The sequence below is a fragment of the Diceros bicornis genome, chromosome 16, assembly GCF_020826845.1.
Source record: "Diceros bicornis minor isolate mBicDic1 chromosome 16, mDicBic1.mat.cur, whole genome shotgun sequence".
Taxonomy (NCBI): Eukaryota; Metazoa; Chordata; class Mammalia; order Perissodactyla; family Rhinocerotidae; genus Diceros; species Diceros bicornis.
Window position 1 is genome coordinate 11,891,972 of NC_080755.1, and position 24,380 is coordinate 11,916,351.

Sequence of the window (24,380 nt, forward strand, 5' to 3'; positions counted from 1 at the left end):
CACAGGACCATCAATAAATAAAGCCAAAAGTTTGGCCACTCAAGAGCAGTACAAAGGTACAGAACGAGAGCGACTCCTAAATTTCTAGCCCTCTTCTGGGGTTTGGGGACTCTGAACTTTGTCCGTGGGCTGGTCAGTGTACTGCTGGACAGTGGCTGCCCTGTCAAGGCGAAACTGAACACGGGCTATTTCCAAACATCAGGCTCTTTAACAGCAGCAGCTTCAGCCACAGCGCTTTTCAACTCAGGAATGCACGTCTGACTTCTGAAGCACTATTACTAAATCTGAAGGCACCCCAGAACACTAAGCGTCTCCCAGTTCTCCAGGAACAAACCCTAAGTCTTCGGCAAGGGGAAGGTGACACCAGCATGGCTGTGAATGTCATCTGCTCACTGACACTTCTTAAAGGCCAGTCAATGAAGGGTCTCTTTTTTTTTTTCCAGGAGTAAGCCATCACAAGTTCTATACCATATTTTTAGTAACATTTGAGGATGTTGTAGATACTTTATTATAACATTTTGTTGTTTAAAGAGCTTTATTAATGCAATAAATTAACTTTGTACACATTTTTATATATATAAAAAAACTAGCAAGTGATTTCAGAATGTTGTAGGCCTCATTAGAGCTTGGTCTCCAAAAACCTGTTTGAAAAAAGCAACATGTTCTTCACAGTGTTCGCCTATAAAGGAAAATACAGATTTAATCCATTAGATGTGCCACGAAAAGAGGAAACCAAGAGATGTGTATACTGGGTTTTAACTTATTTTTCTTTCATAAAATATTTTTTTCCTAAGCTTTTGAGTTGTCCTTTTTATTTACACAGCTCATGTCATTGCAAAACTGGTCAGGTACTTTCACAGGCCCCAGCGACTCGGTCTGCTGTGAGACGAGGAGAGAAGTTGACCTGCCATGGTAGTAAATGCCATCTGGCACTGACACAAATTAATTAAGCTCGAAATCGTTACATGTTCCTTCACTATCCTGAGGAAGAGGTGCTTCAGATTTCATAACTTTGGAGAGAGTGATTAGCCAGTTTCCTGCCTGAAACTGAAGCCTTATAAGCCCCAGGCCATTTATAACCCTTAGCCACCATTTCCTGGCTTGTTCCTGATTCTTCAGAAGGGACATTCCAGGATCAGCTATCAGGCATAAGCTGTGCCCAGCATGACTCTACCCAAAACACACCCCCACTGTGAGTTCCAGGGCATGACTTGGATTCTGTCAGCAGACTGAATTCACTCCCCACAGAGCCTGGGCTAGGGGTTAGGTGGGCTGTTACGAAATTTTTTTTTTTTTTTTTGAGGACGATTGACCCTGTGCTAACATCTGTTGCCAATCTTCCTCTTTTTTTCTCCCCAAAGCCCCAGTACATGGTTGTGTGCCATAGTTGTAGAATTGTAGCCCTTCTATGTGGGATGCCACCTAAGCATGGCTTGATGAGCAGTGAGTAGGTCCGTGCCCAGGATCCAAACCGGTGAACCCCAGACTGCCAAAGCAGAGCGTGTGAACTGAACCGCTACACCACTGGGCCAGCCTCTGAAATTTTGTTTTTAAAAATGCTAATAGCCTAGGAGTTCTCATGAATAAAAGGCTTCTCCTAAGCTTCCCACCCACCAGCTGCCGTGTTCTGCTACCGTCTCAGTCTGTGGTTGCCCCAGGTCTCTCCACTGCTGCTGTATTCTCACCTGGTGTGAAATTAGGGTTCCCTCGCAAACGCTGGTTTCGCTGTTCAAAAAACCGGAATATAGTGTAGAAAAGCATGTTGTCTTCAGTCTGCTTCGCAGCATCTAAAAATTTTCGTGCAGAAATGTTGTCATGACCACCAATGCCCCGGATAAACCTTAAGGCAGCCAACACTTGATGTTTGGAAAGAAGAACTTCCACTATTTCATCATTTGCTGTCGAAAGTCGCTGAAGTAAGGGAGAAAAAGAAAACTCCAGATAAACGCTAGCAACAGGAACCGACTTATGCAGTTCAAACTGTGATGTGTCAGTTACCTTCAACATGTCCAGAGACAGCTGATGAGCAGGAGGATAAAAACTCTCCAGGGATAATAACAGACAAGCCTAAAGATAAATTTTCAGACAAGCTTCAGCATAAGATGTTAAAATTTAAGTTTTTAATCACAAAAGTAAAAATGTGGTGAAACATACCAAAGGCTTGGAGTCACTGAGAACGTGGTACTGCAGGAACTGATGCAGCATAGAGAAGAGGTTGTGCTGGACGAGCGTCTTGATGACAAGTTCGTGCAAGTAATGCTGAGGACAAAAACAGAAGGAAGACTGGTTCCAAATCGCTCACCTACAGCAGACTGCAGGCTGGGTTTGTTGGGGACAGAGCTATTCTGACTGACGGGCGAGGGTTTCTGTTATTGAGAGAGGTGGTTTCAGTGTGCAAGTGAAAGAACCCAACTTGACAGGATGCTACTCATTCCACCGAAGAAACGTGTTAAGCTCAGGAAAGTCACTCAAGAGTTCTCAGTCAGGTCTGCAGACCCTTTCAGCAGATAAAAGATAGTCATCTTGGTTAAGATATTGACAGTACTTTTATTTCTAAAAAAATTCCCTGCTCCTGTAACTCGGGACAACAGGAGCTGATCTGAAGGTACCTGTACTGTGATCTGAAACTGGTTGAGCTGATCTGAAGGTACCTGTACTGTGATCTGAAACTGGTTGAGGGAGCGAATGTATTCCATCAGGACGGCGATCACAAATTTATGAGGCATGTCCTACAGAGGAAAACAAGTGGTCTTAGAAACAGAAACAGAAAGGAGTTGCAAAGGCGGCTATGTGTAATTCCTTATTTATCCACCACCACTTGCTTCCATATAAGCTAGCCCAGTGTTCTGTTTTGCACAAATCCCTCCAGAACCTCCCCCATCGATGATCATGTTTAGGCCTGAGGATTAGAACCCAAACTGCTAGTGTGCGGTCCTCTCCCCAGGTAACTCCAGTTATTCTGATCACCTTGTGAGTTCTCCTAGTTTTCCTCAATTCCCTTCAAATAGATCTTTGTTTTGAGAATCCTTGGTCCAGAAGAGGCTGACGAGCTGTCACCTACCTTCTTTTCTGTGAACGCTGACAGGACGTGGGTGTACATGTCAGACTGGTCAACCACAGCTTGTGTCCGCACTGGCCTTCTGAGAAGTGGACTGCTCCGGCTCTGCCCCGTTTCTACCGCCTAACAGTCAATTACAAATGTGATCTTAACCCTTATGTAGATAATAGTGTGCTGACAGTTAATCCAAAGACAATTCCTAGAGGCTGTGAACCTGACTTGAGCAGGGGATGACACTTATTTCACTACTTGGACAAAACTATTTTTCCTGTGCTCACTGGGGGGCAGTTAGGAAGTCAGAGTTGGTCATCTTGAAAATATGCCAATGTTCATAGTGGACGGAACTAAAAAAGTCATAGTCTTCTCTTGAGAGACATACTTTTTTTAACCTCTTAAACACCCTAATTTCCTCAATCACAGACTGTCTGGCATTTGTTATCTAATAAAAACAAAATGGCCTGCTGCATCTTTGTTTTACAAAGCCCTGGTCTTAAATAAGTGCATACCTCTTGTAATGTGTCTGTGTGTGGGTTTTAAATGGTAAGCAAGAGCTCCCCAAGTACTGAATAGGAGAGCTTGGTGAGAAGACCCTGACGACCTCACCTAGCGTGGGGAGCAGTTCAGACCAGTGCGGGTCCCGCAGGGGCTGTGGAACAGTCTGAGAACCCGCGTTCCTGAGAAGCTGCAGGGGCTCCAGTGTTGCAGACGGTGAACCACATTCTTGACTAGCAAGGGTTTGTGAAGCCTAAGAGCCACGAGGACGGATGCACAGAAACTGCCGCCTGGGATCAGGTATGCAGATTCCCACAGTCCAATATATTAGCAGCGGGACAGAGAAGGGCCCAGAAGAGCTCAGCACCACCCCCATGTCTAACAAAGGACAGGGACACCCGTGCTCTGAGGTCACACGGCCTTTAGCAACCCCCGTCAGGCCTATTATCCTCCAGTAGCTAAAGGCGAGCGGAGTTCTGGGTTTTCTGTTATTGTTTAAAACCACTTGCATTTTTAACCTTAGGACTAATCAGATCTTTAAAGGGAAATAATTCATTCCATTTGTCCTAAACTTTTTTCTTTCTAGCTTCAGAAGATATGATGTACAAACAGTATAGCAGAACCTGGTAATAAGTCATGTGAATTTTTTCCACCCCTTCACAACAAACATTTGAGCCTACTCAATGAAAAAAACAGTGCTAATAGTTCATCACCACTAACAGGTTACCGACTGAACCCCAGGACAACTCTTATCTTTATAGCTATTACATCCTGACAGGAAAGGAAAAAGATGCAGCAAAATGATTATATTTCTAATTTACTAAGCCTAGTCTCTGGTTTGACAGAAAGATATAAAATAATGCAAAGCTGAGACCAATTTTATCTATAAAATAGAGGTAAGACCAACGATCTATCTACGTGTAAGAACAAACAGATTAAAAACAACAAAAAAAGGTGAAAGGTGAAGGCATTAAGTGAGATGCAGCCTCAAGCTAATGGGATGCAGGACTCTGAATTACCGCTCCCCCACGGCAACCTTGCCCTCTGGCTCACAGAGCCCTTCATCACAGTGCATGGAACTCACCATCGTATAACTCTGCTCGGCGTCCAGGTACTTTTTATACTCGTGATTGAGTTTGTCAAACACAGTGGCTACCACAGGCAGTGTTGCTCTGTCCGACTCACTCAACACTGGAAAGAGTTAAGGTTCACACACGTCAACCGACTTTATGTCGACTTCAGAACTTAAACATGTTGCTATGACTGAAAAACCAATCTCAAAGGGTTACTGGTGCAAACACACCTTGAAAAGGTATTCAGAGAAATGGTACAGAGACCCGAAGCCCAGAAATCACTTACAGGCCCTTTCTGGTTACTAGAAACAATAGCTATGGCAGGTATCAGTAGATTGTCCAGGTAGGTACCATGCAGTGAGGGACTCGGATTCACAAATGTTTCTCTGAAAGCTGGGGACGGAAGCCCCCAATCCTCACGTGTGCCCATGTTGAGGTTTGCTTTCACTGTTTAGTCTTTTCTACAAGTCTTGTTTTTTTTTTTTGCTGAGGAAGACGGTCCCTGAGCTAACATCTGTGCCAGTCTTCCTCCACTTTGTATGTGGGACGCCACCACAGCATGGCTTGACGAGCAGCGTGTAGGTCCATGCCCAGGATCCGAACCCAGGCCACCAAAGCAGAGTGTGCAAACTTAACCACTACACCACCAGGCCAGCCCCTACAAGTCATTTTTATGTTTAGCAGCCTTCCAAAGGGGTTAAATAATCCACCCTTCAAGTGAGGAATGAGGCTGCAAGCTATGGATGAGGCATAAACATGTGGCCCCTCCCACATAAAAGGTGTTGGCCTAACCCTGGATTCAGAACAGCGAGGGAAGGAGTCATGCACTCACTCTGTGAACAGACAGACAGGATGACCATCTTGCATTCCTTCCTCTGGAGGAGAAAGTCCATTAGTCTTCCTTTATCTGGCAAGAGGTTTACTATGGGCTGCAGTTTCACTTGGAGGTTCCAGAGGTAACCTGGATTTAGGAGGCAGCACATTCAATAGTGTGACGCAAACCAGAAAAGCCCCAAAGGTGGTTCCCCTAAACTTGATGGGGAAAACAGCAAAGCATAGTTGATGGCTTTTTCTTACCAACCTGAGCACAGCGTAGGACACTCAGGACAAACCTGACAATAGAAGGACTGACAGCCAAACGACCTCTGCGTGCGTGCTTGATTGCTTACAACAGAGTAAGCTCTACGTTCAGAGGCGCGTCAATGGTGTACCTCCCTAGATATGGGGCGACAAGCTCTTTAATCAACTCAGAGCTGTCCCTTCCCAACCCGGCCCCTTTTTCACCTTGAAGGGAGAAGACGACGTTAACATGTGTCCTGTACTCTGGTTTCCCCTGCACTGGCTCATCAGTTAAAAGGTAACTCCAGAGGAATTTTCTAATTCATCTGTCCATCAATCCATGAGTTTCCTGAACACCCACATTGGCAGGTAGGCAGGCAAAGCCTTTCTCAATTGGGGTTACACGAGAGAATTAAACACAACATTAAAAATGATCTGAGTGATCACTTTCTCAGCTCTCCCACGGCTGGGACAGAGCTAGTACCATTCTAGATGGGCAGAAGTGAATTCATTATATACAGTGGGTGCCTAGGGCTAATTCTCCCCTTGAGAATCCCAGTGATAAGACAGGAAAATACACAGGTGATTAAAGATGAATGTAGAAAGTAATAGAGAAAGACACGAGGTGTGAGGGGATTTCCTGGGAAGAGACCACTAACTGCCTGAGGGGGCCTCACCAGCCTGGTGAGAAACAGGAGCGTACGTCTAGGCACACAGAGAACAGAAAGGGGCACAGGGCCAGGTGGGCACGATGGTGGGAGACAAGGACAGAGCAGGGAAGGCCCTGCACACCATGGTACCGGGTGTGGCCTCTCAGAATGGACAGACATGAACGGGCTTGAAGCAGGGGAGTGGCCATTCTTTGCTGTATATATGCTCATGATCAAGAGACACGGAGTAGAGAACAGGGTATATAGTTCCCAAGGTTGAAGGGAGGGGTCACTTCTCAGAGATTCACCCTGAAAATGTCACTGGCTACTATCATCATCCAAAGTCAACATACACTACTTTCTAACGATGGTCCCCAAGGACCCACCTTGGCTCGCACTGATAATGATGTCAGGTTGAAAGACGATCCAGGACGAAGAATCTACATGTTATAGGAAATTCTAAACCAGAAGAGAGGAAAACAAAAGGCAAATCCAGTTCCCATTAGCACTAGCCCCGCCCCTATCTGCCAGGCCGCTCCCATGCTGGCCCTCGATGGTGAGGAAGCCTCCCCACGGGTGGGTGCCCAGAACCTTAGTCACGGCTGACAAGGGGGGTTCAGGGCCACTCTTAGACACCAGTGTAAAGAGGGGGGACAGCTTCTGTCTGTGCACGGCGCCAACGCCTTTGTAAAGGATACAGAGTTTACACGGGACAGGAGAGTGGCTGGTCACAGGAGCAGGACCTATGAACGGAGAAATCACAAGTGTCCAAGGACTGATGATGCAACCAGGAGATGCTGCATCACTAGTACTTACGAGGGACAATTGAACGCTGCCTAAAGCCCTCAGTGAAGGTTCACTCGACTGTAGTCAAATAAGGGAGAAGTGAATGTCGTGTCCCACTGACAACACAGAGGACAGGAGGGGGATGCAGGGAGAACGCGAGCAAATGCCTTTTCAAGAAGGGGAAGCACAGGAAGGCCTCCTTCACGGTGTTGTTTTTCTTTTTTAATAACCAAAGATGACTCATCACCATTTACACGTGCATTAAAGGACTGAGAAATTTACCAGGATGATTCAAAATCAAGTAGATAATTCACTGAGAATATTCCAAATGAAAGCGTTTTGTGGTTTAATTGTCTAAATAATTAGCTCAATTCTCCATTTCTCACAGCAGTAGGTCCAGGTGCAAAGATCTCATCTGGGAAGCAGACCCCAAAAAACCCCACATGACAGGGACTCATAATTATCAGCTACACTGCCCGTGCGTCAGGCAGGCAGCCTTGAAACCAGAGGTGATTCCCAGGTCTGTTCCCATTACGAAGGTCCAATCAGGACAGGTTTTAATCAGCTGGCTGGAAAAAAGGTGGTAATTTTGAAGAGACCACCCAAAAGGGGAAAGGGCCCAGTCAGACAAGCTAAAGCAGAACATTCCAAACCCGAGAGCGAAGGTCTGACCTGTGACCTCCACTCTGGCTGTGCATCACGTTGACTTAAATGCTCTCAGGTGAGGCTAAGAGGTGGCTTTGGTTTTTAAAGCCCCCAGGTGATCCTAACGTGTGGTCAGCTCGAGAACCACTGGCTGAACAAACCAAAACAGAAGGGGGAATGAGGGCAGCTGGCTCTCCCCAAAGTTGCTAGTTTCATCTTTCAAAATAGTCCAACAAGCTCTTCCTGAATGCACAGCACAGGGGGGCAAGATGCAGGGACACAGGCCTGCCAGGGCCTTACAGTCCAGCGGGAAAAACAAAACAAAAAGGCATTAACCTTACAAAAGGTTCTATCAACCCACACTCTAGAAGTCCAGAGTCAATGGACTTGAATTTCTCTTACGAATCTCTGGGCTGTTATTTTGACCACTCCTGGCACTTGCTTTTATTATAGGCCAATTAGAATCCGATGGCCTCTCACTGGTCCTAAACAACTGGAACAGAGCGGAAGGTTTACATGTTCTGAGTTGTTTTTTCCCTCAATTCACCAGCAGTTACCTTCATGCCAAGGTAACTGCTGCTCAAGCAGATACAGGATAATCATTTGACACAATCTGTTCTTTTAATGCTAACATTATTATCCAGGGAAAAGGAAGATGCTGGAAAGAACCCAGAGGGCCAAAAGACCTAATCAGATGTATGTGAGAACCAGCTCCTTCCTCCCAACTCTGCCAGAGCACTTTGAAGCTTCTGGATGATCCAGCAAGACTGGTGGGGAGGCCAGACGGAGGTGGTGCTCTTGCTCAACTACCAGCTGGAGCCTGATCTGAATCTTCTCTGTGACAGGTACAAGGACATCCTGAGTGCAGGCTGGGCCGGCTATCTGATGGGCATTCCTTTTAAGAAAACATTGTTACCAGAGCTCCAAATGTGTCCCTTCTGACTATGGTTTACACACGGAAACTTCAACTAGCTTACTCTGCTCCAACCTCCTTGAAAAGAGAGCTGAATATTATTTGATTGATTACTCGGGAAAAGGCAAAAGGAATCAAACAGTTTCTTCCCCTTTCCTGAAATCCTGACCTCCTCTCTTGTCAAACTTCCTACTCCCACCTCTTCAGGTAGGAGGACTGATCTAGAATAACTGAGACCACAGCCTTAAGCACTAACCGTAACCATCAGTCAGAAGAGAACGCGGTATTTATTATAACCACGACACAGAATGTGAGAAAGATAAGGAAACGTGACCCCAGGTTAAAATAACAGCCCAAGAAGCTAACTTTAACTTCAGGGTCACAGAGCGTAGGCACACAGAAAACGTGATGGGCTCATTCACCACTTAAAAACGGCCAGATTCCATGGGTAACTACAACTCGCCAATTTAAAGCTCAGCGAAGAGAAACTGTTCTATTTTTCTCACAGGAGGATCCATTTATCTTATAAAACACTTCTCACAACAACACAACTTTAGCTTATTGAATCAGGAAGAGTTGCATTAAAACAAGGAGGTGAGCCCCTCACAAAAGCCAACAGATCTGGACCCCTGGAGCATTCCATGTTGAAGGCAACTCCCGACCACACGGCGACTCCCTTTACCTGCCACGGGGATCTGACAGGGCTGAATCGATCGAGCGGGCAGCACCGGGTGATGGAAGGTGACGGTGCCATCAAACTCTCCCCTCAACTTGATATCAAATATCACCGACGTCTGAAGTGGAGGAAGACAGGACTGTGATGCCGAAACAAATCATGGTTTGACCTGCCCCTTCTGTTACCTCACACCTTGCTATTTCAGATCAGTGTAGAGTCAGTGTCTGCATTCCACCTCTAGAGGCTCGTTCTTATTTGGGAAGGAATTTGCTATAAGATCACAACTCCCTTTTACATCTTTGTCCACTCTCACAATATTCCTGGCATTTATGACATGCTTCCTTTGAAGAGCTCTAAGTGATTTAAGCTGATGTTTTTCACTTGCAACATCTTCATTAGTCAGAGACATGGGTGTCACCACCCTCCAAGAGGCAAGAGGAGAGTGGCTTGTCTACCACCAGACACCCAGCTAACAGCATAGAAAAAGCAGAACCATTCTGGTTATTTCTCTCAGGCCACATAGCCTCAAAACCATTGTCATCGATTCTCACAGAGCAAGTACAGAGCTCATGTGCTCATGAAACACAGGGGTTTGCAGTGAATTCCCAGCTTAGTTGATTCAACCAAATAATTGTTCCAAAGTCAAATCTCCTCATGGGTTATTTTCTAAAACAGCTGTTAATTATCCTTAATCAACTGATACAGAATCACCGCTTTTTCTATTTATTTATTGTTTTTATTTTATTTTTTTTTTTGTGAGGAAGATCGGCCCTGAGCTAACATCTGCTAATCCTCCTCTTTTTTTGCTAAGGAAGACTGGCCCTGGCCCTAACATCCGTGCCCATCTTCCTCTACTTTATATGGGACGCCGCCACAGCATGACTTGCCAAGCGGTGCATCGGTGCATGCCCGGGATCCGAACCGGCGAACCCTGGGCGGCCGCAGCGGAGTGTGCACACTTAACCGCTTGCGCCACTGGGCGGGCCCCTCACTGCTTTTTCTAAAATAAAAAAATGTAGAATACCAAACCCACTTCCATCTGGAAGACCAAAACTTTTAGCATAAAAAGCACTTTCGGGTCTTTGTTCAGAATATTTCGTCAATTTTCACAACTCTTTTAAGCAACCCCAGCCTGTACCTACACACCACTCATACCTCTGTATCCTGATGATGAACCACCACCAGGTTATCCACCACATTGAGGGCAAACTTCCCCGTCCGGTTTAACTTTAATATGTGCATCTTTTTGCAGGCACCTTCTCTGTAGGACAACAGAAAGGTCAAAAAATAGATCGACAAGCTTTAGTTCATATTTTAAAATTAGAGAAAGAGGGAAGAAAGCATTAAATATACCGTGGTAGATGATACAGGACTACCTCCGCTCCTGCACTATTGGAGGTCCGAGAGTGATGCCTCAAGAAGAGAACATAGAGCTGTCCGTATCTAATCAGAGAACAGAGACATGAGTCACAATTGGGCATTTGAAAGCCCTGCAGTCTAAATGCTGAATTATAAGGCTATAGTTAAGTAAATCATGAGATATTCACCTAATGGAAATATTTTGCAGCCAACAAAAATATTTACAAAGAAAGTGCAGTTAGATGAAAAAAAGCGTATTATAAAGTGAAAAGGGGGATGCAAAACTACATATAGCTGGATCACAATATTTTAAAAGAAAAACACAAACTTATGCATAATGTCCAAAAATACCGGAAAGAAATACACGTTGTTGTTAATAGCTATCCTTGAGTAGTAAGTGAAGTCCATTTTCTCTTCCTCTAATTTTCTGTATTTTCCACGTTTTGTATAATGAGTATATTCCTTAATCATAGGAAAATATAATGTCTTCATTTTTAAGCCACATCTAATAAATGATGCTGTGACCAGTTCCCACAGCGCATTTTTATTCCAGTGGTTAAGACTGTGCTGGGCCGGCCGCAGGGCAAGGAGGAGACCAGAGGGAAGGGAGCAGGTCCCCACCTCTACTTCGACCAGGATTGCTCTCATTTTATCTGTTTTCTAAACCAGGATGCCACAGAAGGTTTCCTTTAAAAAAAAAAAAAAAGTATTCTAACTGCTAAAAAATTCTAAAGTTTGTAAACCACTGTTTTAGGTCATAGAAAAATAAGAAGTAATTCAGAAGCAAAATTTTGATATTTGTTTAACTGGGGTTATGGGTATACAGGGAGTTCTTGGTATTAGTTTCTTCGTATGTGTTTGTGTGTTTGAATTTTTCATGATATAGTTTAAAAATTGAGATATCTGCATTTCAAAATGAAAATATACCTTCCTACATATGTAATTCAGTTCCATGTTTATTAGATAAAAAATTTAAACTATGTTCTTGTTTAGAGCAATTATGATATATTTTAGCTAAAAAATAATCATTGATAAATTTTAACTAACAGAATAAAAAAAAATTCTAAAACTAAGATACCTAAGAAATAAATTGGTTCAATGTTCTCATTTTATCAGACTAGAATGGTGAAAAACACTTCCGTAGGATCACAAAGCTAGTGAAATCAAAACAGAACGTCAAGAAGACCACACGTTTTCTATATTCATGAGATCTAGGTACTAAATGGGAAAGGGGAGTCCTTACTGTGTGTTCCAAGGAAGCACCGAAGGAAAGGACAGCCCTGGGTGCTGGTAACACACTTCTTCTATTACTTATATCACCAAAAGCAATTACAAGAAGGAATTCTCTCAAAAGACAGACATACATTATTGCCATAGCAATGTCTCTCTCGGAAAAGTTCAGTTTAGTTGACTTGGGTGCAGCTGGTAATTCAATCTCAAACTTGGGCAGCTTCGTCATAGTGCCAGCCTGGTTGGGGGGAAAAAGTTTTAGGAAAAGTTGATTAAACCCCTTTGAAGTTTCAGCATTCCCTATGTAAAATCATGAGGATTTAAACAACTATGTCTTTCCATCCTTTCCGAGGTCCCACTCTGTCCTTCACTGAGGGGGGTCTGTCCCCACAGAATGAATCAATCTTGGTGGTGATGAGATGGTACAGTGTGCCCTCTAGTGGTGAGAAGTGGTGGGTTTTTGTTGGAGGAACTTGAAGTCCTTGACACGTTAAGATGTTAGTGGAACAGGGTCAGAGGAGGGAAAAAGGAATTTTTTAAGAGAGGCTTACTCTTACCCGAAAATAAAAGGGCTGCAGCACGTTTCCAAGGACCGTGGTGGACAGCAGAATGACAGCACTCTCGGGACAGTACATGTACCAGTTCACATTGATATTCTGGCTCTTCAGGAGTTTCAGGTTCCGTTTCTCTGGTAATACCTGAAGCACAGTTCAAGAAACAGAGTCTTTATTTAAAGAACAGCAAAATGTCAGAAGACTGACAGTGACAATAAAAAGCAGGAAAAAAAACCCCAGTAAGTTAAATTGAAGTTTTTTTTGGACTTTATTACAGCTACCACTTATCCATCCTGGTGCTTAGTGCCTTAAACTTCTTAGCTTACCTACTCTCACCACAACCTTGAGAGGTCAGCATCATGAATACCTGACAGAGGAGAAAATACAGCTCAGAGAAGTGAGGGCACTGCCTCACCAGCTGTGCAGTTACGGCCTAGGCAGCCACCTCGCCGCAAGGCCCGGGTCTCAGCCCCGCCTGCCTGGGCACCATCCACTACAGAGCACGGAGCAGCAACATTCTCACTCATCGTGGAAACGGTGGAAACAAACCCACGCCCCCGGAGCCCCGTGCACTGTCAGCCACCGCCCAGCCTGCAGGATCTGCCTTCAGCCTCACCTCCATCTCCACTCCAGTTCACACTGAATCTGGGAGTACCTCCTTCTTTCTAACAGACGTGTTCATGCGACTCTGCATGCAAACCTAGTATTTTATAATCAAGGCACATTTTAAATACACTCTAGATACTCTAATACATTAAGGAACCCTATACAGAATCCCAAGACATCAATGCTCACAGAACACTGCACTGAAGAGTCAGGGGCAGGAGGCATGGGCTTCTTGATAATTTGGATATAATACAATAAGGATGTGCTAGAGTCCTCTTTCTTTTTAACTTATTTCTTGAAGATCCGAAGACCATCTAGATGACCTGAACATACACTTTTCCACTACAGAGGACAGAAAGCTATACTTTTATATGATTGCCGTAAGGAACCCTTCTGTAAAGTGAGCAATCCCCTCCATGCCATCATATATACAAAATTCTCTGTGTAAGGAATTTGTGTAGTTTGTATTCTTTCTGCTGGTCATTACAAAGGTTTTGATGATAGCCCTAGAGCAAAGCATCACAGCATCATCTCACATCTTACTTCCACAGCTGTCTTTTCTCCAGCCATACGTTCTAAATCATACTGCTTTCATTAAGTCAACATAATTAAAACCCAAAGGAACCTAAAACCCTCTACATTAGCTCCATGTAGAGCTCTCAGAACCCTTCTCAACAGGTCAGGCAGTGGGAACATAGTAAGAGATGAAGAGGCAGGTGCATCAAAGTAAACAACAGAGTGAAACGGCATGTATGGAATGGGGGAAAATACCTGCAAATCATCTGTCTCATAAAGGGTTAATATCCAGAATATATAAATAACTCCTATAACTCAACAATAAGAAAACAAAAATAATCCAATTAAAAAACAGGCGAACAACTTGAACAGACATTTCTCCAGAGCATATACAAATGGCTGACAAGCCATGAAAAGATGTTCAATATCACTAATAATCAGAGAAGTGCAAATCAAAACCCCAGTAATATCTATTATGGATAAAACAGAAAACAACTAGTGTTGGTGAGGATGTGGAGAAATTGGAAACCATTGTGCACTGCTGATGTGAAAGTAAAATGACCAACTGCTATGGAAAACAGTATGGTGGCTCCTAAAAAAATTAAAGATAGAACTACCATATGATCCAGCAATCCCATTTCAGGGTATATACCCAAAAGAATTGAAAGAGAGGTCTCAAAGAGATACTTACACACCCATGTTCACAGCAGCATTATTTACAATAGCCGAAAGGTAGAAACAATCCAAATGTCCATCAATGGACGAACGGATAAACAAAATGTGGTATAGACATACAATGGAGTATTATTCAGTCTCAAAAAGGAAGAAAATTCTGATACATGCTGCAACATGGATGAACCTTGTGGAGACTATGCTAAGTGATTTAAATAAGCCAGTCACAAAAAGACAAATACTGTATGATTCCACTTACGTGAGGTACTTAGAGTAGTCAAATTCATAGAAAGTAAAATGATGGTTACCAGGGGTTAGGATAGGGGGAAAGAGGAAGTTGTTGCTTAATGGGTACAGTTTCAATTTTGCAAGATGAAAAAGTTCTAGAGATCTGTTTCACAACAATGTGGAATATACTTAATATTGCTGAATTGTACACTTAAAAATCGTTAAGATGGTAAATTTTATGTTATGTGCTTTTTACCACAATATAGCCCTGAGCTAACATCTGCTGCCAATTCTCCTCTTTTTGCTGAGGAAGACTGGCCCCGAGCTAACATCTGTGCCCATCTTCCTCTACTTTATATGTGGGACCCCCGCCACAGCATGGCTTGATAAGCTGTGTGTAGGTCTGCCTCCGGGATCCGAACCCACGAACCCTGGGCCACCGAAGCGGAGCGCACGAACTTAACCACTATGCCCCCAGGCTGGCCCCTAGAAAAAATTTTTTTAAAGAGGCAGTTCACAAAGGAGTAAATACAAAAGGACAATACACAAATGAAAAGATGCTTACCTCCCTAGCAATGAAAAATGTTAAGTTAAAATGTCTCCCCACCTCTCAGATTAGCAAATCTTCAGATCTATAGACTGAAAATACCCAGTTCTGGCAAAGGTGTGGAAAATGGAGACTCCTACATTGCTAGTGAAAGTTCAAACCTCTGGAAGAAATTTAGCACTATCTGTTCAGCTTTTTAGACGTTCTTATCTATAGTGTAATTCCCCTTCCAAGAACTGCCTTACCCAAGGGGTGATCACTTTGTAGTGTATACAGATGTAGAATTATAATGTTGTACACCTAAACTTATTAAAACAAAAAAAAAAAGGATATAAGGAACTGGTTAAATAAACTAGTACATCCACAGAGTAGACTACTACTCAGTCAGAATAAAATGTGAAAAGATGTCCAAGACATACTGCTGGGCAAAAAAAAGGCAGCCAGAAAAGTTTATATACACAGTCCCATTTTTGTAAAAAAAAAAAAATAAATAAACGTTTGTAAGTGTATAGAAAAAAATGGAGGAATATGCACCAAACTGTTCATAACAGTTATTTTTAAGGATTATGGGGACTTATACTTACCATATACTATATCTTGGTAATGCCTGAATGTTTTATAAAAAACATGTATTACTTGTAATTAGAAAAAAAGAATAAAAAGCCAAGCAAAAGACTAAAGCTCTAGAATCTCAAAATATCTATTTAGTGCTGAATTCAAAAGGCTGACAAACTGCTCATACAGACCTTTCTCCAGCAAACAGAAATGATAAACACAGTACCTGGTAAAATTCGATGCCTTGATCTGTTATGAAGACAATTTCAGTAGAACTGGTCCAGCAGAATCCTAGAATGTTGGCATTCTTGGTCTGAAAAAAATTATAGAAACATTTTTTTTAAGATTAAGAAAAACTTAGAGCCGGCCCCGTGGCTTAGCAGTTAAGTGCATGTGCTCCGCTGCTGGCGGCCTGGGTTTGGATCCCGGGCACGCACCGACACACCGCTTCTCCGGCCATGCTGAGGCCACGTCCCACATACAGCAACTAGAAGGATGTGCAGCTATGACATACAACTATCTACTGGGGCTTTGGGGGAAAAATAAATAAATAAATAAAAATTAAAAAAAAAAAAAAGAAAAACTTAGTATAACTCTCTTCAAAGGCTTAAAATATTTTGTTTGTATCACTCTTTAATAAAAGTTACCCAGATCTGATCACTTACTAACAAATCAAACTTTCTCTTAAATACAGCTTTCTCGGATTTTCTCCCCAACACTTCACTGAAGCACCTGAATCTCAATTTCCTCTGGTCAACAGAACGGAGGGGAAAGCCTGAGTTTCGCTGAAAGGTCACTGACCACAGCGCACAGATACCACCTTCTCTCTTCAGGAGTCAAAGGACAGCTGACATTCTCTACTCAACCACGTTATAAAGACTCGAGTTAGGAAAGCATCAAGGCCCGAAGGTTCTCAGTGAGCGCTGACCACAGGGCAGGTGGGGCCTCGAGCCCACACTCCCAACTCACTTGGCTAACAGCAGCGCCCAAAGGCAGACAGGGCTCTGACAGGGCTCTGCCGCACACAGAGGAACTGGGGGGCTGTGTGTGAGTCAGTCATTTGGCAGATGTGCCTTTCCTTGCTGTGGGGCCCACCCTGAATTCCATTTAGCAAAACCATTACAAAGATGCCAACAGCCATTCCCCATCCACTAGCAGCATCTGTTAGTTTCCAGGTACCACACTGCCGCTTTTAGCTGAGCCCTCTCTAGCCTAGTTTATTACACCCAGCAAATCTAATTAATACGAATCAGAATCTCCCCCGAGAGAAAGAGGAAGGGACACAACAAGGACAGCAAATCAAGGAAAGAAAACACCATCAGGAAAGGAAAAGAAACTCCTCTTCCAAAACCTCCCAAGAGGTGGCTAGGAAAAAACCCAAGGTCTGAGCCAGATGCGCCAGCCCTGGAGAAGTACAAGGGCAACAGGGAGACAACAGCCACCAAGTACTGACACTGCTGGGCGTGTCACATCCATCATCCATTTAATCCTCCCAACTCCATCTTACAGGTGAAAAACAGGCTTTAAAAACTTTGAAAACTGTCAAAGTCACAGAGCCGACGTGCAGCACATCTCAGAACTCAAACACCGTCTGCCTCCACGTTCACGCTCTCAGTCACCCCGGTACACTGTCTCTACAACAGACCACGTTCACGCTCTCAGCCACCCCGGTACACTGGTCTCTACAACAGACCACGTTCACACTCTCAGTCACCCCGGCACACTGCCTCTACAACAGACCACATTCACGCTCTCAGTCACCCCGGTACACTGTCTCTACAACAGACCACGTTCACGCTCTCAGCCACCCCGGTACACTGGTCTCTACAACAGACCACGTTCACGCTCTCAGTCACCCCGGCACACTGCCTCTACAACAGACCACATTCACGCTCTCAGTCACCCCGGTACACTGTCTCTACAACAGACCACGTTCACGCTCTCAGTCACCCCAGCACACTGTCTCTACAATGGAACCCACAGGCCGACCAGCTGGGAAGGATCCCAGCCATACCTTGCACTCTTGAGTGTATTCCAGCTGAGAACTATCTGGGATAAAATTAGAAAAATCCTGAAAGAAAAAAAAAAAAAACACAATGAGAAATTTGGATGAGGCAGCATACTGCCAACCTACTTTGCTACACAAAAGTAAAAGATAAATTTATAAAGTGATCAGAAAAAAAACTGACAAAAACCCAAAAACAGGAGAAATAAAAAGACCAATTTGGACAATCTGCCTCCTTAATAGCTGCAGGTTTACAATGCAATTTTTTAAAAAGTTAATACAAATATTCAGTTAGGGTTTAGAATGATTTTGAAAATTCATTCCTCAAATGGGTGATTTCAGAAACATGTGTTGCAACATTTTACAGGAGGCTTTCCAAAAATTGTAGCAATAAATACTGACGGAAGGAAATAGGATTCTGCTTCTCTTTCCCAACAGCTTTTTCTCTACAAATGGCAATAGCGAATATTTATAAAGGCTAAAATGCCAGTAAGCTGCTCCAACTCATAATATCTGTTCCTATTAGATCGAGCGTTCAAAGATGAGACAAAGGAATAAACCGAGTTACTTGGGTGAGGATAATTCACAAAGCAGCCAAAAATAGACCCCCCATCCTCTACCGGGCTCGCTATTAGTCAAAGTAAGATGCTCAAGTCAAGGTAAAAAGTTCAGTGAGCTCAGCTTGGGTGGCCCAGATTAGGTTCCTGGTCACAGAAGCACACCACCCACAGATGGGCGCCATGCTGTGGCGGCAGCTCACATGGAAGAACTAGAAGGACTTACAGCTAGAATATACAACTGTGGACTAGGGCTTTGGCGAGAGAAAAAAAAGAGAGAGAGGAAGATTGGCAACAGATGTTGGCTCAGGGTGACTCCCAGCAAAAAAAATCTTCCTTAAACAAAAAAAAAGAATTCCAAAGGCTCAAATACAATGCAACATAACTATAGCTTTCATAACATTAAAATAATAAATGGTTCCTTTAACGCTGGAGTTTTGCAATTCATTCTCTTCCAACTGTACTTCTAATGTCCTTTTCTTTATACTTCATTTAGAGAAATGTCTTACCACGGTCTTTGAGGTCCTCTGAACAGCCAATATCTTATTTTCTAACGAAAACTTAATGCACTTCACTTCTCCTTTGTCTTCCATTCTTTAAGAACAAAGAGTATGTTATGAGTTAAACTTAATAACTGAATTCTAGCTTCTATCATTTTGTGAGAAGAAAAAGACAAGGTAAATGTTCAGGAAGCAGTAAATATTAGGTTAAAGTTAAAATGATGTTTCTGAAGCTATCAGTAGGACCTCTTGTCAAACAACAAAATCCAGCTGGCAACAACTCGCTGGAGAAATCTACAGAATTAGGGGTGACAAGTGACTGAGCAACTGAACACCTGCACCTTCGCCTGAGCATCAGCTCAGACACGTAAGCACAGACCTACACAGCAACCCTCTCCACACATGGCCGCCTCCTCTCGCCATCACTCTCACAGCAAAGCTTTGGAAAGAGGAGGCCGCTCTTGGGTCTCACTACCCTTTCACCACCCAGCGGGCTACAGGGCACAGGACGGCCAGCCTCGGTGCCTCACACCATTTCAGACAGACTTACAAAGGGAAGTCAAGGGATGGAATACAGAGGGGCTCAAGGAAACTTTTGGGGGTACAGGGATGTTCATTATCTCAATTGTGGTGATGGTTTCATGGATGTTTATTGTGTGGCAATAATACAACAAAGCTGTTAAAAATAAATAAAATGTTAAAAAATGGATAAATTCAGTATCTTCCCCCTCAAACCCTACTGAGCCCCCCATTCTGGGTCATCATGGGCTTATTCTCATGTTCCACACCCACCTCATCAACAAGTCTTACCAGAGACCTTCTTAAGTACCCCAAATGCCTATGGGACACCAGTCTACACTGCCTTCCGTCTGCTCTTCACTACACCTGGCTCAGACTACTACAATCACCTCTCCATCGTATCCTGACTCTAATACGCTCCCAACTAATCGAGCCACAATGCTGTGCACAGTGTGATCGTTCCAAACACTGACGGGATCATGCCACGCCCCACCTCACAAGTTTTCAATAACAAGATAAAACCCTAACACCATAGCAGAATATATAAGGTTCAAGCCGACCCCTGCCAGCGGCCACAACACCTCCCCTTCCCTGCTCGGACACCTGATCCGCGGTTACACAGGCCTGGAGTTCCCCAAACAACACACTTGCTCGCCTTTCACTGGTGTGCCCTCCATCAGGGAGGCCTCCTCTCTTCTCCACCTAGAATCATCCCATTCAAGCTTCCAAGCCTTGCTCAAAAGCTGTCTCCTCTCTGAGTCCTTCCCCTCCTGGGCAGTGGGCTTCCCAGCCCATCCCAAGATAAACGTCACATCTCTTCCGTGGGCCCACCTTCTGAACAGAGCGCTATCACAGCACTTGTCACAGCAGACAGCATGCATCCACTCACTTGTCTCACACACTAAATTTATGAGTTCTCCAAAAGGGCGCCACGCTAAGGCAAGGCCTTCCCATGCCTGGTGCCGAGCACAGGGGCTGCCATCCGTGTCTGCCAAACAAATGACGACTATTAACACAGGCCAACCGGAAATTTTTTTTTAAGTCATCACTGAATTGAGAGCCTACACTGTACTTTCCCCTTCGGTAATCACAGGAGTTAAGGTGACCAGATAGTTTATCATCCAAATTGAGATATTTCTGAAAGTGAAAGGGGCTGCTACTCCTAGTTACACAGGTTCCACTTGCATAAACTGGGACATTCAGTCACCTTCAGCATAGCAGAAGCCGGGATATTCTTAACATACATTACTACTTGGGAAACACTGACCTAGGAATTGCCTCCACCTTCCAAACACTCTGGAAAGACCTGGGCCAAATGAGAAATGAAGGCCTTCCTCAGTCAAAAAACCAGAAATGGGAACATCAATATACCGATTTGCTAATTTCAAGTGCCTGCCTTTGGAGTAACTGGTTCCAAATCAGCAGGGAACTACTCCACATACTTCACTCTGACAAGAAGCACCTGTATGTGCCACCAAGCCTGCACAGCAGGTGTCTACTTCCCTCCTCCTACAGACAGGGATTTGCAAACACAAACATTTCAGACCTCTCAGGGGAGGCAAAGGGCAAAGTTTTAAAACAATCTTCTGAATGAGAAACAGAAAAACACCATTCTATTCACATGTTGAAATTTTTCTGAAAATGTCAATAATTACCTAAATGAGATGGGATTCCTATCATCTGGGCCTTTAACTACCACCCCAGTAGCTCCTCCAGATCGAACAGCAAAAACCTGAAAGGGAAAAGCAGCAATGTTAATGATCCGAGCTTTGAAAGGTTCCAGACACAGATACCAACCTACAAGTGATTACTTCTGCTACACCCCGCCCTTGGTTCAACTAATGTGGCACATTATCAATCTGCAGATGCTGGGGGGTTCACATGATTTTAAGAAACAAGAGAACAGAGACCAAAAAGGCTACGATTCCGAGAGCTGCCCACTGGGCAAGACTGGGTCGGGATCTCGGAGGCTCCAAGTTTGAATCCGGTTCGGCGAAGGCGCTGCTGATGCCCTTAGGCACACCCCGCCACTCCGCCACACTGCTTTTCCTCCTTTACAAAATAGTGAGAATGAAAATCTCAATGGCTAAATCCTTGACTGCAAGGGTGACTAATGACAAAGACAACAAGAGGCGCCGGTGAAAGACTGGCGTGCTAACAGCTGACCACACCGGCCCCAGGACGCTGGGTCGGTGGCCCGGCGGCCCGGCTCGGGTCCCCCCAGCTGTCACTCTGGAGGAGAAAGCCCCGGTGCGGGGTAGCCGGTCCCTCGGCCCGGCCGACAGGAAGGCGCTGGCGCCGGCCCCGCGCCGGGACGGCAGGAGAGGCCCGGGCCTGGTCCCCCGGCCTGGGCGGCGGGCTGACCCTGGGCGCCGGGCAGGGCGCGCCGGGCCGCGCGGGGACGAGGGCGCGCGCCCGCCCGGACCTGCTTGTTGGCCTCGTCGAAGAAGACGCAGTTGACCGGGTTCGCCTTCTCGAACTGCACCGGCCGCTCGCACAGCTCCAGGTAGTAGTCCTCCTCCCCCATGGCGGGCGCCGCGGCGGCGGCGGGGGGCCCGAGGGCGGCCGCCAGCATGGAGCCCAGCGAGAGGCGCCCCGCGCGGGGAAGCGGGACACAGGCGCGACGGCGGCGGCGGCGGCGGAACTCGGCGGGCGCGGGGGCCGCTTCCTGGTGCCACGCCCCCACCCCTCGGGCACGTGACCCGCGCCCTCCGCGCTTAAACGGGCGACGCCGGCCGGCCGCCGTGGGGCCTACAGACGGAGACCGCGCTGCGCCGGGCGCGAGAGGCTCCTCCTCTTTCCCGGAGGGCGGCTCCCAGGGCGACACCCGGCGGCGGGCGGCGGGCAGTGGCGTGACCTGGAAGTCAGTGCGGCGCCGCCAATCCCAGCCGCGCCTTCCTGGCGTGTGCGAGGCCTGGCCCCCAAAGCGTGCCGGGAGGTTGTAGGGAAGGCTCGTCCCTTTTCTCGGGAGGGTTCACTGAGCCTGCCTCTGGGAGCTGAGTAAGGGAGCTGAGTGCTGTGGTCAGGACCTGGATGCTGGGAGCATGTGACAGGGGAACGTAGTTTAGACTGCGGGTCAGAAAGCCTTTTTTGAACAGCTTTGATATGGGGGGGGGGCGGTGGACGGGAGAAGCTCCTTATTAAAAGAATAGGAGAGAGAAACGGGAGGGAGGAAGGAAGGGATCACGGATGACATAGGTGTCCATTCTCAACAACCGCATGGATTTTAGCCCCATCCTCTGAGATACAGAGGCTTGAGAAATTTGGCAGGGAAGACATTTGGTGGGGAAGATGAAGAGTTGCATTTTGGACACGTGAATCCAGGGAGAAATGACTTCTAGACCGATGGATATTCAGGTCTGAAGCTCACCACGAGAGTGACAGAACTGGAGGTACAAATTGGGGGTTATTGGCGTATAGATGGTATTTGAAGCCGTGGAATTGGATGGGATCGCCAAAGACAGAGGCATAAAGCGAAAAAAGCAGCGCAAAACCAGCCTTTAGAGGCCAGGAGGAGGGACGGGTGAAGGAGAACCAGCAGAGCCTGCCTGAGAAGTAGACAGAAAACCAGGGGTGGGAGTTGTCTCTGGAGCTGAGCCAAGAGTCTGTTTCAGGAAGAGGCGACAGTCGGCTTTGACAAAGGCTGCTGACAAGTCAGCTAAGGAGAGCACTGAGGTGTCCTCCATTTCTATCCCAGGGAAGACACTGGTGCTTCCTCTGGAAGACCCTTCCTCTGGAAGGGGCAGGAAGGCAGAGCCACACTGCAGCCGGTTGGAAGTGAGAATGGGTTGGTAACCAGCAAGTCCGTGGTAACTGATCTGGAGAAGCTTGTGTCTGAGGGGAGTAGAGGGATTGAGATGGTGGTAGCTGAGGGTGGAAGGACGTAGGAATGCGTTGGGTTTTGTTCCAACTTTCCCGTGCATAAGAACCATGCAAGTCTGGTGTGGAGCCCCGGCTCTGCAGAGCCCTGGTACCTCTGAGGCAGAGCTGGAGAACCACGTTTACGAACAGTGGGTTGAGGCATCTTTGCATGAGGTGAGAATGGTTTAGCAGAGAGGTAAAGATGGAATATACCAAAGATGGAATATACTCCTCCTCTGGGAGATATCCAAGCAAGGTGAGATGGGGTGGGACCCAGAGTACACGGAGGGATTGGTCTTTTCTGAAGCCGTAGGGAAGGAGGAGGCTGGGAGGTTTATGGATAGGAAGATGAGGGCATTCTTCTCCCTTTTGTGGTAAAAAAGACAGAAAGAAAGAACGAAAGACAAAAGAAAATCTTGCTCCTTTAAAGCTCCTACCATTTGGCCCTACCTGTCCTTGTGTCTGTCGTCTACTAACCAGGATTACGGGATCCTTCCCCCACATCCTGCCATCACCTGTCAGCATCCCTGTGGATGACCCATCCCACCTGCTGCCATCCCTCCAGCTGCTCCCCTGTGACCTTTCTTCACAATCTCCGGGACCCTCAGTCCTTTGCCCGGTCTATTGCCCTCTCCTTTCTTCCCTTCCCTCCTCATCTGGCTGTAATTTCATTTTCCTCCATTCCAGTACTGTTTTTGCCATTACCCTTAACATCCTTGTTCCTTTGTCCTTGTCACACTTCTGTAGCGGAGCCTCAACCCGGGAGGAACTCAACCACCTGCTTTCTCCATGCTGGTGGCTGGAGGAGCCAGAGCCGGGCAGAGGGCACTGGTAGGAATGTAAATGGCCCTCAGTCCTGCCTGGCTCTCCTCCGGTTCTCTGCAAGGGTGTTGCCAAGCCTCCACTCTTCTCAGCCCGCCTAATCACCCTTCACAGATCACCTGGCCTCTATTTGTGGAGAAAAGCGAGGCCGTCAGATGGTAACTGGACTTCACACCCGTGGTTCGGCCCACACAGCCACCCCCACTCTCCCTCTGACCCCTGCCCAAGGGTGACCCCAGCACCTCTTTGGATCCCATATCTCACTTTCTCAGAAAACTTAACAATACTATTGACGATCCCACCTCTCCTCAAAGCCTGGCTCCTAGAAATAGCCTTTCAATTTGCTCTCTCTTCTTTCTTAAAAACATTGGCGCCGGCTCAGTGGTGTAGTGGTTAAGTTCACACACTCTGCTTCGGTGGCCCGGGATAAAGGTTTGAATCCTGGGCACGGACCTACACACTGCTCATCAAGCCATGCTGTGGTGGCGTCCCACATA

At 45.8% G+C, this 24,380-nt stretch overlaps 2 protein-coding genes across 9 annotated transcripts in view; one reads left to right on the forward strand and one right to left on the reverse strand.

The window, feature by feature from the left end:
• Positions 1–793, forward strand: part of NPC1 (NPC intracellular cholesterol transporter 1) — a 50,814-nt gene extending 50,021 nt beyond the window's left edge. For all 5 annotated transcript variants that reach the window (XM_058556800.1, XM_058556803.1, XM_058556801.1 and 2 more), the window contains one exon: positions 6–793. In XM_058556800.1, coding sequence (XP_058412783.1) covers positions 6–88 — 83 coding nt within the window. In that variant the 3' untranslated portion in view covers positions 89–793. The remainder of the gene's footprint in view (positions 1–5) is intronic.
• RMC1 (regulator of MON1-CCZ1) lies at positions 4–21,805 on the reverse strand. Of its 4 annotated transcripts, none has more exons than XM_058556809.1 (20): positions 21,626–21,803; positions 20,856–20,932; positions 18,691–18,775; positions 17,634–17,690; positions 15,846–15,932; positions 12,499–12,639; positions 12,076–12,179; positions 10,706–10,795; positions 10,508–10,613; positions 9,359–9,470; positions 7,031–7,075; positions 6,719–6,772; positions 5,456–5,584; positions 4,635–4,741; positions 3,062–3,181; positions 2,652–2,729; positions 2,155–2,259; positions 1,999–2,067; positions 1,686–1,787; positions 4–679 (listed from the first exon to the last, which is right to left on the reverse strand). In XM_058556809.1, the coding sequence occupies exons 1-20, from the start codon at positions 21,773–21,775 to the stop codon at positions 620–622; spliced, it is 1,878 nt and encodes a 625-aa protein (XP_058412792.1). In that variant the 5' UTR covers positions 21,776–21,803; the 3' UTR covers positions 4–619. The 4 variants fall into 4 exon arrangements, with proteins under 4 accessions (XP_058412792.1, XP_058412790.1, XP_058412791.1 ...); XM_058556807.1 differs by having other exon boundaries at positions 1,686–1,911; XM_058556808.1 differs by having other exon boundaries at positions 4–1,787; positions 21,626–21,805.
• Between the last annotated feature and the right edge of the window lie 2,575 nt (positions 21,806–24,380).

Excerpts from the sequence above, each read along its gene's own strand:
- RMC1 (XM_058556806.1), bottom strand. The coding sequence starts at position 21,775 with ATGCTGGCGGCCGCCCTCGGGCCCCCCGCCGCCGCCGCGGCGCCCGCC. Across the intron at positions 5,585-6,718 it reads CATTATCAGTGCGAGCCAAG|GTTACCTCTGGAACCTCCAA; the intron begins GTGGGTCCTTGG and ends TCCTAAATCCAG. Across the intron at positions 4,742-5,455 it reads CCTGTCTGTCTGTTCACAGA|TGTTGAGTGAGTCGGACAGA; the intron begins GTGAGTGCATGA and ends AACTCTTTCCAG.